The sequence below is a fragment of the Ananas comosus genome, linkage group 4 (genome assembly GCF_001540865.1).
Source record: "Ananas comosus cultivar F153 linkage group 4, ASM154086v1, whole genome shotgun sequence".
Taxonomy (NCBI): domain Eukaryota; kingdom Viridiplantae; phylum Streptophyta; class Magnoliopsida; order Poales; family Bromeliaceae; genus Ananas; species Ananas comosus.
In genome coordinates, this window is record NC_033624.1 from 13,293,004 (window position 1) to 13,311,406 (window position 18,403).

At 37.0% G+C, this 18,403-nt stretch overlaps 1 protein-coding gene across 2 annotated transcripts; it reads left to right on the forward strand.

Annotated features, from left to right (window-relative positions):
- Positions 107-18,284, forward strand: LOC109708642 (E3 ubiquitin-protein ligase SHPRH). Of its 2 annotated transcripts, none has more exons than XM_020230449.1 (20): positions 107-192; positions 512-1,367; positions 1,667-1,873; positions 4,752-4,813; positions 4,922-5,441; positions 6,104-6,304; positions 7,005-7,260; positions 8,646-8,889; positions 8,967-9,127; positions 9,975-10,571; positions 11,828-11,994; positions 13,291-13,504; positions 13,578-13,769; positions 14,577-14,693; positions 15,178-15,423; positions 15,596-15,800; positions 16,308-16,525; positions 16,813-16,964; positions 17,382-17,643; positions 17,723-18,284. In XM_020230449.1, the coding sequence occupies exons 2-20, from the start codon at positions 577-579 to the stop codon at positions 17,987-17,989; spliced, it is 5,079 nt and encodes a 1,692-aa protein (XP_020086038.1). In that variant the 5' UTR covers positions 107-192; positions 512-576; the 3' UTR covers positions 17,990-18,284. The 2 variants fall into 2 exon arrangements, with proteins under 2 accessions (XP_020086038.1, XP_020086039.1); XM_020230450.1 differs by having other exon boundaries at positions 17,382-17,651; positions 17,723-17,865.

The window sequence follows — 18,403 nt, forward strand, 5'->3', positions numbered from 1 at the left end:
CTTATGTGACCGAAATGCCCTCGTCTTGGTGCAAAATTTACCCGACCTGCCCCCGCGTGACGGTATATAAATCCTAAAACCTCTCCCCGACCCCTCCGGTTTTCAAAACCAGTTCGGAGAGAAACCCCTTCTCTCTCTCTCTCTCTCTCTCTCTCTCTCATTGGAATCCAACTCCGAGAATTCTCTTCGTAGGTATGTGCTTGATGCTTGGTTCTTTCGTGTTCTTCATCGAAATTGGATTCGAATGATGTATGAATTTGTTGATTTCGATACCAGTGTCTTCAAAGAACGGATTTTTGGCGTCTGGATCGAAATTCGCGTTTTTAAAACCCTAAATTGCTCTCTTTGTTGTTCAAAAATCAAGAATTGTGGCTGTAATTTCCCTTTTCTTTGTACGCCAATGAAGTAGGTACTGATTCTTACGGCCATTGCAGGAGATCATGTGTGTGTCTGTTGTGAGGTTTAGGTTCTCTCTTTTTTGGTTATAAATTTATTTGATGTTAATTTACAGGTATAGGTCGTTTGATTTGAGGGGTTTCGACCGATCTTTTGCATGTAATTCTTTGTTTTTGGTAAATGGGCCGAAAGAAATCCCGCCCAATTCGAGCGGGAGGCATTATAAGTGAAAGCACTAATCCGGAAAAGGGCGATGATTCAACCACGGGTGATGAGATTAAGAGCCAGGAATCTAAGGATTCGAAGGACTCAAAAAAAGTTATTGATGTAGATAGTTGCAGTTGTGCTTCCAATGAGCATCTTGACATAGCAGAGGTCATTCTAAATGATGTGAGATTTTTGGATGGTGTTATTGATTATAGATCACTAGAGGAAAGCTTCTCTCAATCTGAATATTCTATTCGGCTCTCCCTTCATGATGTCGATGAAGGTAGCTTTGTATTAGGTCAATGGCCTACAATATCGTCCGATAACATCTTTCTTGAATATCTTATGCAAGAGGGTAACACCTCGGATAGCAATGAGAAAAGTTCTGTAGTAGTCTCTGGAACCTTTGATGGCCCAGATGAGAGTGTCTCAGGCCTTGCTCACTTGGTTAGTCTGAAGTTCTTGACACTAAGGATCGTTCTTGATGTTGGAGGTTTGGCGGACATTCCGTCCTTTAAGGTTAGAGTAGAAATTCTGAAGAGTGCTTTTGAGGCATGCGAATCGCTTCTAGAGACCATGCGACAACCGTGGAGGAAGAGTATGATGAGTCTCATCTCATGGCTTCGTCCTGAAGTCACAACCTCAGAAGTTATATATGGGATAGAAGGAGATGAAGCACTACATTATGGGGCTGCTGGTTTTGATGCAAAGAATGATACTGAGTTTGATGTTGCTGGTTTCTATGAAGCAGTTAAGCCTTCAAAGTAAGTTTCCGAGATTCTTATGACCATTTTCTTTGCATTTTCTCGCATATTGGTTCAACTAGAATGGCTTCAGCAAAATAATGTTACTATTTTTGTATGTTACCTGCTCACAATTTTTTTAAAAGAAATCCTTTGAACTTGGTACTAGATGCTATTTTAATGCAATACTATTTGATAGTTAGCTATTGACATTAATGATGCAAGTATCCTAAATAATTCCTCTGGAAACATTTCATGCTTCTTTTTGTAAATAGACTGCTTGTTTAGGTTTTGGTATGACTTTTATTTTTTGCTTATAGGGAGGAGCCAAAGTTGGAAGATGAACTTCCCGACTTGCTGCCTGATCTTAGGCCATATCAGCGCCGTGCAGCATATTGGATGGTTCAACGAGAGAAGGGAGCGACACAGACTTCAATGCAGAAAATAAAGAGTCAGCTATCAGCTCCATACTGCGTGCCAGTTGATTTTCTTCAGAAAAATTCTACAATGTTCTATAACCCATTCAAGTAAGATCGTATGGTATTTACTTTTCTGAGTGTCTTGTTAGATTGCAATTTTTAGATAAGAAAGTGGAAGTACATTAGTCAAAAGGTTGGTGGGACAAATGCTTACTTTCTCCTTTGTGCTGCTAATATGAAAATGGCTTGAATTGTAATATGTGAAGAGGCCTATAGGAAAAGCTAGCTAACAGATCTGGCATGAAATTTTATGTGCTCCATCAGCTGTTTAAGATCAAAGGAAAGAACTGGTGGATAAGATATATTTAACAAGCGTTTAGACTTTAGAATCTAGAAATGGGAAATTCAAAAGTGATATATGATCTGATAGAGATAGAGGAAAATGGCAAATACACAACTCAACTCAGCCTAATTTGGTATTAATGTGGTTCTTGTTGATTTGCTATTCAGGCAAAATCTTTCCTAAAGGTCTCTGCCTTCTAATTGGCCTTGCTTTGCCTCTATTCATGTTACATTGGTTGGATTTTCTCCCTCTTGTGGACTCACCAAACAAACAGCTATCTTGACCGTTAAAAAATCTGTTTCAATGACTGGATACAGATTATGATTAGGCAATAATTACTTGGAATCTGAAGTGCCAATAATTCCTATGTAGTTTGCCCGAAAATTACGAAGAAAGAGATGATGTAGACTACTCTAGTTCTCTAACTAAAGCAAGCATTGGCAATACTTGTCTTAGACCAAGGTTTTAAGCAAGGATTTAAGTGTCTATAGGCACGAGCCTTATCTACTGTGCCCAAGGTTGAAGGTGCCGCCCCGTGCCGTACGGCACGGGGCGTGCCGTACCGTGCCCCCAAGAAGGGGGCACGGTACAGGGGGGGTCTCGGACCCCCCCTGGGTGCCGCGGCACAAGCCGCGTGCCGCTCGAGACAAAGCGGCATGCGGCCATGTGCCGCGGCANAGATTTTGAAACGTTTTTAGAAAAAATAAAATTTTCTATCATTTTATCTGTTATAATTTTTTAAATTATAAAAAAATTAAAAACAAAAGAATTTTCAATTGTTACAGCAAGTATAGTTGTACTTTTCAAATAAAAAAAAATAAAAACAAAAGAATTTTAATTTATATTCTACGTCAGGTATAGTTGTACTTTATATACAAAATGCTTACATGCATGTTAATTGATGAGTATAATAAGCTATACATAGCAAAAATTAATAATAACTTGCCTAAATCTTTCAAAATAACATTATAAAAGCTTACTGGAACCAAAAAAAGTTAAATAAATTCGTGCCAAAGCGTGCCAGTAGGAGGTCGTGCGTATCTGTCGGCACGCAAGCGTGCCACATGTCGGCACGCAAGCGTGCCCGTGCCGTACCGTGCCAAGGACGTAGCGGCACGCCCCCGTGCCACGGCACTTTAAACCTTGACTGTGCCATATTGTGCCAACAAGATGTCAGCATGTGTCGATGGCATAATTCAAAACTCTCTTTTCATTAAATTTGTAAGTAATTTTCTCTATAAAATTCAAAAGATTAATAAATATACATAATAAACAATTAGAATATATTGTTGCAAAAGAACATTAATATTTCATACCATTATGTGTTGGCACACATATATTTTTTGTGATTGGCATGTATCGGCACTAGGCTTGCACTGTGCTGGCAAGTTTTCGGCATGACTCCATGACACGACACTTAAATCATTAGTTTTCAGTGCTCATCGGCACAGGCCATGCCTATGGCGTATTGTGTTGACAAGATATCGACATGATATGACTTCCACGCCGATGGCACGACTCAACATCCTCTTTTCTTAGATAGTAAATAGTTCTCTCAATAAAGTGCAAAAGATTTGAGAAAGATATATAATAAGTAATTACAATACATTGACGCCAATGAAAATATATATTTCATGTCATAGTATGTTGGCACACAGATACTTTTGTGACTGGCACACATCGGTACGGCATGATATGTACCATGTTGTACCATGCCTGCAAATTCTCCGCATGACCTTGTGTCATGGCATTTAGATTCTTGTCTTGGACATATGCTTTATTACACATATGGTGTTTCCTAAGGTAGCTATCATCTTATCTTTGGCCTTAAGGCAAGTTTGATTACATATTTCATGAAATATCTATTCGCATATCCTTTTATAGGTAATGGAATCCTCTAGCTATCATTAAAACTAAGACTAAGGAGTCTAATGGGAAATTGTTAAATGTGTTTAGGGTTTAGGGTTGAGGTGTCTAATGAAAAATTGCTTAAATGTGTTCTTAGCATAGACTGTTCTATTAGCTTATACATGGATAGAAAAAGGGGTGTAGTGCTGTTTGGTCTTTAGGAGAGCAAACGTACTATAGAAAGCTGAAGCGTACAGAAGTCTGACTATTGAAAAGTCTACAGGTTTTTCTCTAGCCAGGAGCCTAAAATGAACTTTTGGGCCCGAAAGCAGGATAAGTGGTAATTAGTCTGCCTTCATTAAAGGAAGAAAATTGAGTTGAAACTTCAATTTGAAGTTTCTGCTTATACTGTAGTGAGATGCTTCTTAGAATGTTATAATGAATAACCTGTAGTGCTTCTTTAATAACTCTACTAGAACAACATTTGTGCAAAGGCTATACTGGCCAAACAGGGCCGTAGTGATGAGTTTGTCGAGTATAGTTCATTCTCCTATCTTATGAGTTTTCTAAAGTATAGTTGATTCCATCAGCGTCTCGACCTAGATATCTTTCTCTATCCTCTATTGTGGTTCTAAGCAGTTTTGTTCGTTTTTCATCCATTTAGTCAAACTCATTATTTCCCCATCTTTTTAAAGATGTTTCATAGGGTGTTTGTCCTTTTTTCTCTATGTTTCTTAAGACTCTTTACAATCTTTTTACTTTTTTTGGTTCCAATATTGACTGTGTTTCTTTCAGTGGAAATGTTTCATTGCATCCGGAATTCTCTTCATCATATGTTTCTGGTGGGATTCTTGCAGGTGTGCGGTTGTCTTGTGCATTATATTGATGGAAGTTACATGTATATTCTAGCTTGGCACTGCTGTTTCTCTAAATTTTCTCTATTGTCTCTAATTTACAATTTGCAGATGAAATGGGCTTGGGGAAAACTGTTGAGCTACTAGCTTGCATCTTTGCTCATCGTAAACCTCCTTCAGATGAAGATTTTCTCTCTGACAATCCTGAAAAGTTGGGGAATCTGATAAAAAGGCGGAAAATGGAACGTGTTGAATGTATTTGTGGTGCTGCAAGCGAGAGTTCCAAATATAAAGGCCTCTGGGTACAATGTGATCTTTGTGATGCTTGGCAGCATGCGGATTGTGTTGGTTACACGCCGAAGAAACCTTTGGTTTCCACTGAAGCTGATGTCACGAAAGAGAGTGAGAATTTAACCGACTTGGAGAAAAAGAGTAAGAAAAATTCATCCAATAAGTCAAAAAATTCTAGAAAAAAGAACAACAAGAGTCAGATAATGGAGAATGATGAAAAATATATATGCACGCTGTGTTCTGAGCTTGTTGAAGCTGCGAAGATTAACATATATACTGGTGCAACTCTCATTGTTTGCCCGACACCCATATTGGTGCAATGGCAGTCTGAAATCATTCGGTACGGTCTTTTGAGTGAGTTCAAAGATTTTGAAATTGCTAAAAGTTTTGTTTATGAATTCTAGTTCCTTGGGTTCCTAACTGGTTTCTAACGTAGTGCGGTAAAGGCTGCCATATCATATTGCATTTTTAACAATGCTTCTACTGTTATTTGACGCCTGTTTTGCATCATCAGATATCATGGTTAGAAAAGTTTTAGAACCTTCTTTTGTTTTAATGATGTGGAAGCTTGCTTAAATTTCTCTTATATTCAATATGATAGGCCTAGCGGTTTTAGTAGAGTTTGAATCAATGATGAAATTCAAGAACTGAAAGTTGGCATAACAAGCTGCAAGGCCTGGTAGAATAGGAGGAGTGGTGCATTCAGTTGCGTCTTAATGTGTTCTGATAAATATCCATTACTATTTGGAATTTTCCATTAAGTTGTACTTTACTTTTGTTACTGTTCTATGTTTTCTCTGGTGTTGTCATGTGATATATTCATATATATAGTAGTTCTCCTTCCCTCCAAAGAGTTCCAGTGTTATACATCTTGGTTGTTATCATTTCGATCTTAGCTATATTGTCTCGTTTTCTTTTACAGTATGCTCTGCAGTAAGTGTTTATTGACTTCCCTTTTCTTTTATCTGGTTGAAATGACTGATTCAAATTTATTATTCTTAGTCATACGAGGCCCGGATCCCTAAAAGTTTGCATATATGAAGGTGCAAGGAATTTGGACTCTTCAACTAATCAGAAGATTGATATGGCTGATTTTGCCACTGCTGACATTGTCTTGACCACTTATGATGTGCTAAAAGAAGACCTATCACATGATTTTGATAGACATGGTGGTGATCGCCACTTTTTGAGATTCCAGAAAAGGTAGAATACCAATAGTCATTTTTGCTCCTTTAATTTTGCTTTTTAAGTTAAACTGTGACTTTCTATAAATTTGAAGTCTTTAGCATTCCCTTAGGCAGTTGCAGCAACATATAGTTCATTTTCACTTGCTTTGCTTCTTAAGGTGATATATTTTATAATCCTTCAAGGTGTAGTTTTTATGATTTAACTTTGTCCAAGATTTTTCATGGATTCTTTAGATAGCAATATGGGCTTTGGCTCCTAGGATTGGACTGTAAAGGATGAGGCAAGAAAATTATGTTGGGGGAGAGGGAGCTTTTGGTGACTCGGAGTCTTCGAGTTAGGATGGGAGAATTGAATCTCACCAAAGAGGTTGGGATTGAACGAGATAGGATTTAATCGAATCCCATTGGATCCACTATAAACACCTCCCTTTCTTCTAGCATTGTTCTCTTGTTTTATCATGTCCAATCAAATCATGGTTACCAAACAGGCCCTGCATGGTAAGGTAATTGAATAAATTATTCAACTTAGAAAATTCAGTTGTTTGATTATCTTGAAGCACCATATATTATTATTTAGTTTTTTTAATTAATTAGATTATATTGCTATTTGGAGATCCGCTAAATGAGACTCTAAAACGCGTTTCAGTTTCACTCATTTAATTCATATTTCTATTCCCCCATGAGATTGAGTTGTTACTGTTGCTTTGCACATATAGGTACCCTGTTGTTCCTACAGTGGTGACAAGGGTAAACTGGTGGAGGCTATGTTTGGATGAGGCCCAGATGGTGGAAGGCAACAAAGGTTCTGCTACAGAGATGGCAATGCGGTTACATGCTCAGCACCGGTGGTGTATCACAGGAACTCCTATCCAACGTAGGCTCGATGACCTGTATGGTTTATTGCGTTTCCTTAGGGCAAGCCCCTTTGATATTTATAAATGGTGGGTCGAAGTTATCAAAGATCCATATGAGGTATGATGGTTTAGTTTTGTTTAATGACACATATCGTGTATTCTTCAGGTTCTTTTTTTTCGCTGTTTTTTGTTGTGGGGACATGGGTGGTGGGGAATAGTATCAGGACAATAGCAAATATCCCTGTTACCCAAGCAAACACTATAAAGACTTATAAATTCCTACGTGGAATTGGGCAAGCCAACTATTGTGATGGGCTGCCCTATCCTTTGAATAGTTGTGGCCTTGAATTACACTACTTTGATAGCCTTCTTTTATTGTTACTCCCCCTATTACAAGCCAAACACTGGCATTTCAGTGGTAGCATCTTGAACTGTTGTTGGCACCCATTCAAGATAACGGTTCTAGAACCATGCCTCTGGTGTCTCTAGTTAGGTTGACTTTGGGCGGTTAGAACGACTGATTTCCAGTAATATCTTTTGATCGCAAGAAATCCCACTCGATTCCTCTTGCAGAGGGAAATAAGTCCTGCATAATCAAGTCTGACTTCAAAGTCTGGAAATAACTCTGATCTTTATGTGGATTGGAAGGCGTATTATGTTTTTTTTTCTGTTACATCCACATGATAGCCTTCCCCCATCTCTTGAAACCAGTTTCCCCACTATTACTCACATAAGCTTAAAAGATCAGTCCAAGTAGTTACCACTAAAGAAAATATATTGTTCCATAAACAAAAATAACCTCATATTTTCAGATTATTCATGGTGTATATAGGGAATTGTGGAGCTATGATGCACAAGTACGTTTTTTAGTTGCTGTGTTTGTAATAGATACATATCGAATACCTACTCAGCTGATAAAAATTATAAAAACACCTGGACATGCGAGAGGTACTTGAGGGCTAGGGATACTTGAGGGACACGGTGTGCAGTTCTCTTGTTAGAAATTTGGGATTTGAAATGGCGCGGATCCAAAAACTTATTATTTACGCTCTCACTTATGCATTTGGATGACTTCCATCACATATTCATGGTTGAAAAAACTCTATATTAATGTTGATCTGACTAGTTTTGTTTCTTCATGAACATAACTCGACTATATGCTTTATTTTATGTAATTATCAAAATTATCTTTAAGATATTTGACTAATAATTTTTTTATAATTGTATCCCCATTTATTGTATCCTATAATTTTTCTGACTTTTGCTGTATCTATGTTGTGTCAAATTTGTATCCCACATCCATGTCGGTGCAACATACAACTGCTGCTGCTCCTAATCACTTTAAATTTCTGCATAGTCGATGAGATGAATTGTTGATGAATACATGTTTTTAAGTCCAACAGCTAAGTGTGCAGTGTTATATCTTTAGATTTTTCTTTAGATAATTATTTCCTTTTTCAAAAGGGCATACAATACTCATTTTTTTCATGAATTTTATGGCAGAGAAGGGATATTGTCGCTATGAAATTCATCCACAACTTTTTTAGACAAATTATGTGGCGTTCATCAAAAGTTCATGTGTCAGAAGAGCTGCAATTGCCACCACAAGAGGAATGTCTTTCATGGCTTACCTTCTCACCAATTGAAGAACATTTTTACGAGAAGCAACATGCGACTTGTGTAAATCATGCACATCAAATTATAAAAAAGCTGAAACTTGAATCAAGTGGGAGCAGATCTCCATTTGGTATTTATGATATGATATTTACACCTTTCAAGCCGAAGGAAGTTGACTTTTGATCTAACATTTGTTTGTTGTCCCAGGAACTGATGCTTCATGCAATGTTTTCCTCTCCAATTCTGATGTTGAAAAGCTTCTCATTCCTCTCTTAAAGCTTCGCCAGGCATGCTGTCATCCTCAAGTTGGCAGCTCGGGGCTTTGCTCCTTGCAAAATTCTCCTTTGACTATGGAAGAGATTTTAGATGTAGGTTAACTACTAAAATCATGTGCGTCTAATTTTCTTTATATTGATTATTTATATTTATGTGCCTACTTCATATATACCCTCGAAAGTGCAGTTTATTACAAGAATACCCATGTCCTTAGATTGAGGGTCATCTGATTGATTTATTTATCTTGGGGTCTTCGGGTGTTTTCTTTTTTTCCCCAGGGGGGGGAGGGGGGGGAGGATGTTTGTCAGGGGGTGGGGAGTGGATAATTTAGGTAACTTCCCTGAACTTTAGGCATTTTTGCAAATGGATATTTGAACTTTCATTGTTTGCATTTCATCAATACCTAAACTTTATGAAATTCTCATATTATTACCTGCTAATTATATCAAGTACCTGCAGAAATTAGTGCTACACCCGGTGCATTCACACCTTTATCATACATCTGCGCGGCATTCTGTCTCATATTTTCAATTGAACCATTCAAATTTTACATGAAGTTTGCTGTGAGGTGAATGGTATAGATTGAAGTATGAGATAAAATAGAGGGCAGATTGCAGTGTGATGTTGAATGTACAAATGCACTTGGTGCAAGTACTAATTTTTGGAGCTGTTGGTGATAGCAAAGGTATTTAAGTGATTCTTTCATAGAGGTTTGGTATTAAATGCAAAATTTAGAATTTCAGGTACCTATTTGCAAATGACTTATTGTTAAGATATGCTTTATACATTTTCACCTGTTTTTTGTATATTGTGTTGGGGGAGTTGGTTTTGCTTTGAAGAAGTTTTTTGAAAGAGGGGCATTTTTGTAAGTACAAGGTCATGTAAAGTGATGAATTTTCATGGTCATGCGCTAATATCTCAAATTTTTGATGTTAGTAGGTTCTTATTGGCAAAGCAAAAATTGAAGGAGAAGAAGAACTTAGAAAGATTGTTGTTGCATTGAATGGTCTAGCAGCAATAGCAATAATTGAGCATGACAATAAAAGTGCTATATCTTTGTATAAAGAGGCGCTGACTTTAGCTGATGAACATTCCGATGATTTCCGTTTAGACCCTTTGTTGAACCTTCACATTCACCACAATTTGACTGAGGTTCTTCGGAGTGGTTCTGAGTTTTCGCAAAAGTGTCAGCATTCGGAAAAATGTAATCTTGAAGATAATAAGCCTAAGAAAAGAGAGGCAGCTGGTGTAGGCCGGTTTGATCAGTATTATGTGAAGAGAAGAAAAAGCAGTGAGGGTAGCAAAGTTGTCTCAAAGGCAGATAATATGTCTATTGAGCAGTGTAAAGAAACAAAAACAGTAGGCGATAATTGCAAGAAAAGTGTACCAGTTGAGTCTAAGTGTCAGACCTCATCCAAATGTTATGCTGATGGTTGCATGAGAAACACCTGTGAAATTATAATTCAAAAATATTTGTCTGTGTTCTCTGTGAAGTTATCTTTGGCACAGCAGGAGTTTAAAGCTTCGAGTTCACAGGTGCTCATTCTGGTCATTTATCTTTTTTTGTTTTGGTTAAGTGCTTCATCTTTATTATGCTCTGCTTTTCCAAGCAAGGGTGGAAGTCAGACACTATTATGTCATGTTTTCCCTTGAAGTATTTAAAAGAAATGAAGTTTTACGCAAGGATTTAACTGCCATGGCACAGGTCATGCCGAAAACTTGTCGGCACGGTACGTGCCGAGCAATGCTGATGTGTGCTAATCACAAAAAATACATGTGTGCCGACATATAATGGCATGAAATATTTATTTTCTTTAGCAACAAAATATTTTAATTGCTTATTATATATCTTTATAAATTTTTTTAAACTTTATTGAGAAAACGATTTGCTAATTTAAAGAAAATAAGGTTTTGAGCTATGTCATTGGCACGAGTGTTGTATCGTGTTGATATCTTCTTGGCACGATACGGCACAGTGGATACGGCCCGTACCGATGGGCACTTAAATCTTTGGTTTTACGTCTTCTTGATGACATTTGTGCTATCCTTTCTAATTAACTGGAAATGTGGCTCCAGCTAGCCCTTTGTCTTATAAGTCCTTGCTACCATTGGTCATAGGATAGTTGAAACAGCATTGGCATTAGGAGGGAGTCTCCTTCTCTTCTTTATAATGTGTTTTTATTTATTGTATCATCAGTTATCTCATGAAGAAAAATTAGAAGCAAATGAATTTTGTTGGTTTTTCAATTATATGATAGTTCATATATGAGGGTTTTTCCAGCTTTTTCTCTTAGAAAAAAAGAGGGTTGCTAAGCACCGTTTGGCATTTTCAGATTTCAGTAAAAGTTTTCTTGTGATTTGAGAGTATTATTCTAAGGGCATTGTTAAACTAAATGAAATAACCGTTGTTTTCCAAAAGTTAAGCTATTAGAGAAAAGTGTTTTCAATATTTATATCCAACAGTCCCCCTCACATCTGTGCTTGAGATATTTTAATAGGCTCTAGGTATGGACTTGAATTAAATGGGAGGAAATTAATAATGTTAGAAGTCTTGCGGGATTTGAATTGAGGACCTGATACTCTGATGCCATGTTAATTTAAATGAAACAACCGTTATTCTCCAAAAGCTTAAGCTGTCAGAGAATAGTGTTTTCAATATTTATATTCAATAGGCATTTTGTCCAGTCAATATTGAATATCAGCTTGTTCTAGTTATTTCAGTATGCATTGCCGTTAGTTGTTTTTTTTTTATGACTTCTTTGCATTATCTCTTACTTAGTTTCACTCTGTAGGTTTCCATTCTCTCCAAGGAGCTGGAAAAAGAAAGCATGACATGGTGGTTGCAAGCCCTTGACTCTATTGAACGGAATAAGGATTTGTCAGAGGAACTAATCAGAAAGATTGATGAATCGTTCTCTAGGAGTTCCAATCGCTTTGGACAGAAGAAAGTATTTTTAAGGTATGTACTATTCCTTTTTTATGTTTAATTAGTCTTTCTTTTGCTGGCTATTTTTCCTGAGGTCCTGGATTGTTGCCTGTGGTTTTAGAGCTATTCTTATATATTTTATCATTCAAGTCATAGGTGTAATCTTGGTCCAACAATGGGACTGTAATAATATGGAGACAATAACATGGTGACTGCTCATGCTGCAAAATCATAGTTCTAAGGTAGAGTGAAATGTAGTTTACGTGAATTTGGAGCAAATTGAAGCAAAGGAGACTTCCTCTTTGCATTACGGTTTGACGGAGAAGGCTAAAATTTGCCAATGAGCAACATGTGTTGATAGTCTGTCAGCACAGTAGTTGCCTCAGCACATCATTGGCTATTCGCCATTGTTGCAAAGTCTGTCGTCATTCGAAGAACACTTGCTTAATCCACTTTGGAGAAAGCCGTTCTCACTGTGATACAGAAAAACTAGGTAGATGCCAAGTTAGTGTGGGAAGATGGAAAAATAGGCTGTCCCTTATATGCTATTCGTAGGTCATCTTTTCTCTATTATGATTCTAATTTGACTTTAGAATTGAACTGAGTAAAAAGGTCCAAAAGTTAATATCTTATTCTTTGACCACCCTAGCCAGCCAATTTTTTTATTGCAGAATATTACCTGCTTCTTATGCATCTTATGTTTATTCAGTTCCTTTATTGGTGATGCTTTATGATGGGTTGAAAGCTGATCTTGAGGTAGAGCCTTAGATGCGAGGCACAAGCCTCTGTGCCCCGAGGTGTAGCACCATGTCTAAGGTGCGTGCCTCAGGCACACATCTCATGATAGGTCTTTGGTCTTTTCTGTAGAATTTCTATTCATGTGATGCCTTTCTTTTCTTTTCTTTTCTTTTCTATGGGTAGCGTAATTTACCTCTTAAACCTCCTTACGTTTCTTTGTTGGATTGTATTTTGTAAATTTGCTACAATATTTAGTATTTACATATGCTAATTCTATCTCTTTTCTTTCAGAATATGCTTATTTGTAAATGATTATTGTAGTTATTTATTTTAAGAGTGTGATTATGCCACAACCAAACTGCTATAGGTTTTTCCAAAAGTATTTTTGTTCTCTTTAAAATCTGTGAATATTTGCCTCATCTTCTTGAGGCATGGACTTGCAAGTATGCCTCGATCCTAGGCTCTAGGAGCCCGTTTTTGCCATTTTGCACCTCATCCTTTTAAAAGACTGGACAGAGTAGGTGGAATAAACTGACTATTTATAAATTAATTGATTTATTTATCTTAGATCTTATTTTGCTTTCTGTGCAGGACTCGTAGTATAAGTGTTTTAAAGTACAATATCCTTAGTGGTCTAGAATCTTTGCAAGATTCTAGGAAAATTTTGATAGATCGAATCTTGGAAATTGATCAAACAGTGGAGAACCCAAAGGATGAGGATATTGAACGGCAAAGATACTGTCCAAACTGCTACGATGGGAATGGTTCTTTGTGCATCCAGTGTGAATTAGATATACTCTTCCAGGTTGGTTGCACAATATTTTCCCATGTCGCTAGTACTATGTTTAACTAGTTGGCTTATATATTTGATTTTCCAGGTCTACGAGGCCAGGCTATTTCTTGTAAAAAAATCGCATGATGATGATGTAATTGCATCAGTGGAGGAAGCAGTAGATTTGCAAAAGAGGAAATATGAATTCAATCTTTTCTTCCGTAATAGGATGACCTCAGTTGAGTCTGACAGTCATGATGAAAAAGGTAAACAACGGTTCGCTAGAGAAAACATACAGGTAACTCTTTAGTTTCTATGTAATTCTCTTTTATGGTTATACTCTCATCAGTCATCTTTTCCGTACTTTTTGTATCAATATTTGCCTGTTGTTTTGTCCTCTGATTTTGGAAGTTCAAATACCATGGTGAAATGTCGGCTAATAGTACATAGTTTAGGACAGAATGCAATTTTAGAATTTTAAGTATTATATAATAGTGGTTATTTATGGAGTATTTAAAGGACAGGTTAGGAGTGATGTGCAAGATGTTGCCAAATGTGAATAACAATTAACTAGTAAGTTTCATTGTGGACTGGATGATGCAAGTGAGCTCAAATAGTCAATAAACATCAGGACTGAATTGGACTTCAGTGCACTTAGCTAATTTATGAAGAAGTGGTTCTTAATACTTCATAGTTACTTACATAAATCAATGAATGCTGCAATTAATGATATATTGCACCTTAAGACTCCACCAAAAATTACTAATCAGCAGGTAAATCCTGAGAAAAGAAAATTAGATAATTAGACTGTGTGAGGTGTTGTACCTACTATCTATTGTTAAATTCTTAAGAAAACTATTCAATCATTCCAAGCATCTTCAAGATTGAATCAAGTAAATGCTTCTTTTTTAACGATTAGGCACTCAATGTTGTAATCTCACTTCCAAGATGCAGATAAGTGTCTACATATAGCAAAACTGTCCTTTTGATCCATTGGTATTAGAGCAAGTTCCTCGTCTCAATTTCAAGCTTTGAAATGTTTGCACTAATTGATTGCATTGAGGAATCATCTTTTTCTAATCTTATTTATTATTGTGGAATGCAGGTCTACAGGCATCCTTCTGCAGTTGAGACTATCCTTAGGGTCATCAAAAGTCATTCGAAGTCAATCTTAGGACGACAGGGCATAGAGTGTGCTAAAAAGCACTTAGTTCTATTTGAGGTACACCATTTGTTGTCCCAACAAGATTTACCCATATTGTCTTGTATCTTATAGCCTATTTCTTGTTTTGTTTCCCGTTGAGGCTTTGGCTGTGGGTTGTGTGGGATTCTTGGTTCAAAGCTCTGACACAACTTTTATAACAAAAAATGAATGATCCATGTCATGGTTAAAAGCTTATTTTAATTTTATGGCCAACATCATGTTGGAATGTGCCCTGTATAGAATGATAATTCCGCTGTTGATCATTGATGTGAGTCACATACAAAACGCAATAAAAGAAAATATAATTTAAATCCTCTGCCTGGGTAAAATGTTAATCTTAAAAACTTGGAGACTTGGAGTCTCAACTATGGTCTTCATTTGTTTCTCAATCTTGCCGTTATATGGTGCTTATTCTGTTATTCAAAATTTACTTGTGCCTTGACTTCCCTAGATGTGCTTGGTTTATTTATTAGGTAATATGTTTTCTTTTAATCGTATTTAGGCTATGCGCAAGGAATACTCTCAGGCAAGGTTCTTATCAATTGCTCAAGCTCAGTTTTTGCGTGCTCATGATGAGATTAAAATGTCTACCTCGCGATTGCGCCTTAAGGAGACAGAGGATGAGCCTAGCGCCATTAATATCCTTACTAGAGAAGAGTTAATTCCAACAAGCATGCAGTTATCGAGTGACAAATTTTCATCCTCATCCTCGATGGCGCGTATAAAGGGTCAGCTTCGCTACTTAAAGGTGAATTTACTTTCCTGCACATGTTCTTTTCCCTGATAGACTCTGCGTACATATTCATACCTAGTTTATTGCTTTTTTGACTATTTTTTTGGGTCTTTTTTTTACTGTGAACCATTCTGTCTGTTACCTTCTTGAGAGATTACTGAATATGGTTTTATCGTTTTTCTGTAAGGGATTGGTGCTTTCCAATCAGAAAACACAGAATCAGTGCATTAATTCCTTCTTCAAGGCTCAGGATAATGCTGATTTGCAGACTTTTTCAGTTTCTGTGGAAGAAACTGCGAATAAGATTGATGATGAACCTTGCCCTATTTGTCAAGAGAGATACTATGAGCAGAAAATGATGTTTCAATGTGGCCATTCCTTATGTTGCAAGTGTAAGTATTCTTGTAATTTTAGGACTTTAGACTTTTGTTCTTATGGTTTCTCTTCATGCCTAATAAACTACAAGCTGGAAAGAATGTCTTAACTTCAGTCTTATGAACACCATGTGATATCAGTTTGGTGAATCCCTAAGGCCCGCGCACAATTGAGACACATGCTTTGTATATGTAAATTGTGCATTAATGTTACTTCTCTTTTTTACTTTTTTGGAAAGAAAGAATAAAATGTGGCTACTGTGATTTCAATTTATGAAAAATGCTGCTATTATTTTCGATATAGATGATCTACTATCTTTGTTATGAATTAGTCTTTACCTAGGAATCATTTTTCTGTGCGGTTTAGTTTCTTTGTTTCATACTTTTTCCTTCATTAGATGTGCTCCTTAGCTTCAGAGACAAGTAACATGGGTGGTTACATGAATTCTGTTAGGTTCGTTTTGCTGTTACTTAAAAATTTGTCTAATTTCTTTTTTTCGCTAACCATAATATGGATTTTTGCAGGTTGTCTTCAAATGTCTGAACGGGCTATAGGACATTCTGGAAAGTATGGCCAGAAATGGATTATGTGTCCTTCATGTCGTCAACGTACAGATTTTGAGAATATTGCGTATGTGGTTGAGAAAAAAAATAAGGAAACTTCACCCACATCATTAAATTCTCACCAAACTGAAAATGTTTCAGAAGGTTCTATTGTAATAAAAGGATCCTATGGTACAAAGGTGTTGTCCCGTTCCCTTTAATATTTTCCCTTCCATGTTTGTGTATCCACAACAGGAATTTGTTCAAGCTCTTGAACCTTTTATTTTACCGCTATGCACTTATCTGAAGTAAGAGATAATTACCTTAACCCCAGTAAATTATTCCTATTTATGAATACATACTTTGTATCATACTTGAATGTGAACTTAATTTCTTACGTTTACACCCTCTACTTGCCAAAAAAATGACTGTATTTAACGAAGTTGAATATACTAATTTCATCATTTTTTCTTTCTTCCTTGCCAAGATTGAAGCTGTCACCAGAAGAATCTTGTGGATAATATCAACTGATCAAGAGGCCAAAATTCTCGTCTTCTCCAGCTGGAACGATGTCCTTGGTTTGTTGGAGCATGCTTTGGTTGCTAATGGTGTTGTGTTTGTCCGGATGAAAGGAGGCAGGTATAGACTATACAACTTTTATGGTATAGATTATACAACTTTTATAAGTTTCACATCATTCTTATTACAATGGGCCGTTATCTAGTGCTATGGTGAAGTTATCCAGTGCTATGGTAAAGTTCTAGACTTAGGTCAAATTCCAATCATTTATGCCATATAGCGCATGCTGCCTATTAATAATAATTTTCGTTTGCCGTACTTTTCACCTGAAATAACTAAAATTCTCTTGATCCCACCTAAGCATCCTGGCACATGAAATGACTAATGTGCACGGTACAAAGAAGGCTCTCCTTTAAATATGCCCTACCTGGATCGTAGTTCACCGGGATAGTGCTATTTTCTGTACTCTTCAAAAGAATTGAATGTGTATGTTACCTTAACATATCGTCTAAGCAAAAATAGTAACTTGACTAACAGGAAATCACAAGTGGCGCTTGCCCAATTCAAAGGAGACACAAGTGTTGCTGAAGGTGGCAAAACAAAAAGAATGCCTTCCACTGAGAAGTCCATTCAAGTCCTGTTGATGCTAATCCAGCATGGAGCAAATGGTCTCAATCTTTTGGAAGCACAGCATGTCATTTTAGTGGAGCCATTGCTCAACCCTGCAGCGGAAGCACAAGCCATAAGCCGGATCCATAGAGTTGGACAGGGCAAGAAAACATTTATACACCGATTCATCGTATGAATGTAGCTTCTTCTTCATCTCACTCTACTCTTTATCTTTCTCACCTACATAATCTGTTTACTCTTCATTACAGGTGAAGGATAGCATCGAGGAGAGTATCTACAAGTTAAACAGGAGCAGGAGTGCATGCTCCATAATGAGCCCGAAAGTTAAGAAGCTCAAAGATGAGCCGCTTTTGACACTTAAAGATGTCGAGTCTCTATTTCCTTTGACAGTGCCTGGTGAATTAGGTGTAGAGGAGGATGATGATCAAGCCGAAAGCTTGAGGCATTTAGCTCCCTCTGTTGCTGCTGGTCTAGCAGCTGAGCGGAGATTAATGGAGGGCCGTTATAACTCGTAACTAAGTCCTAGGAGATTCATTCATGGGAACATTTCTATGCTCGCAATTTAATTGAGTTATAGGGGTGGATAATAAAGGGGGGGGCTATGTATGTTGCCTCTATCCCTGTCTCCTCTCTCTCTCTCTCTCTCTCCCCCTTCCCTTTTTTTCTTTTGAAGATTGTACAATGAGGAGGATATAGGAAGTAATTTTATTGTACTGATTTGTTGTATAGGAACTGTAAATATTTACTTGGTTTCTTGGTGTAATTTTCTACATGATTATGATGCTCTTGTCAGGAATTTTTAGATTGGTATGTTACTCCCCTTCTTTCTCATATGTGGGATGCTTCAGCTGTTCTTCCTTTTTATTGGTCGAGAAAAATAAAATTAACTTAAGAGAATACTGCTCCAGCGCTCCCACAATATTTTCCGT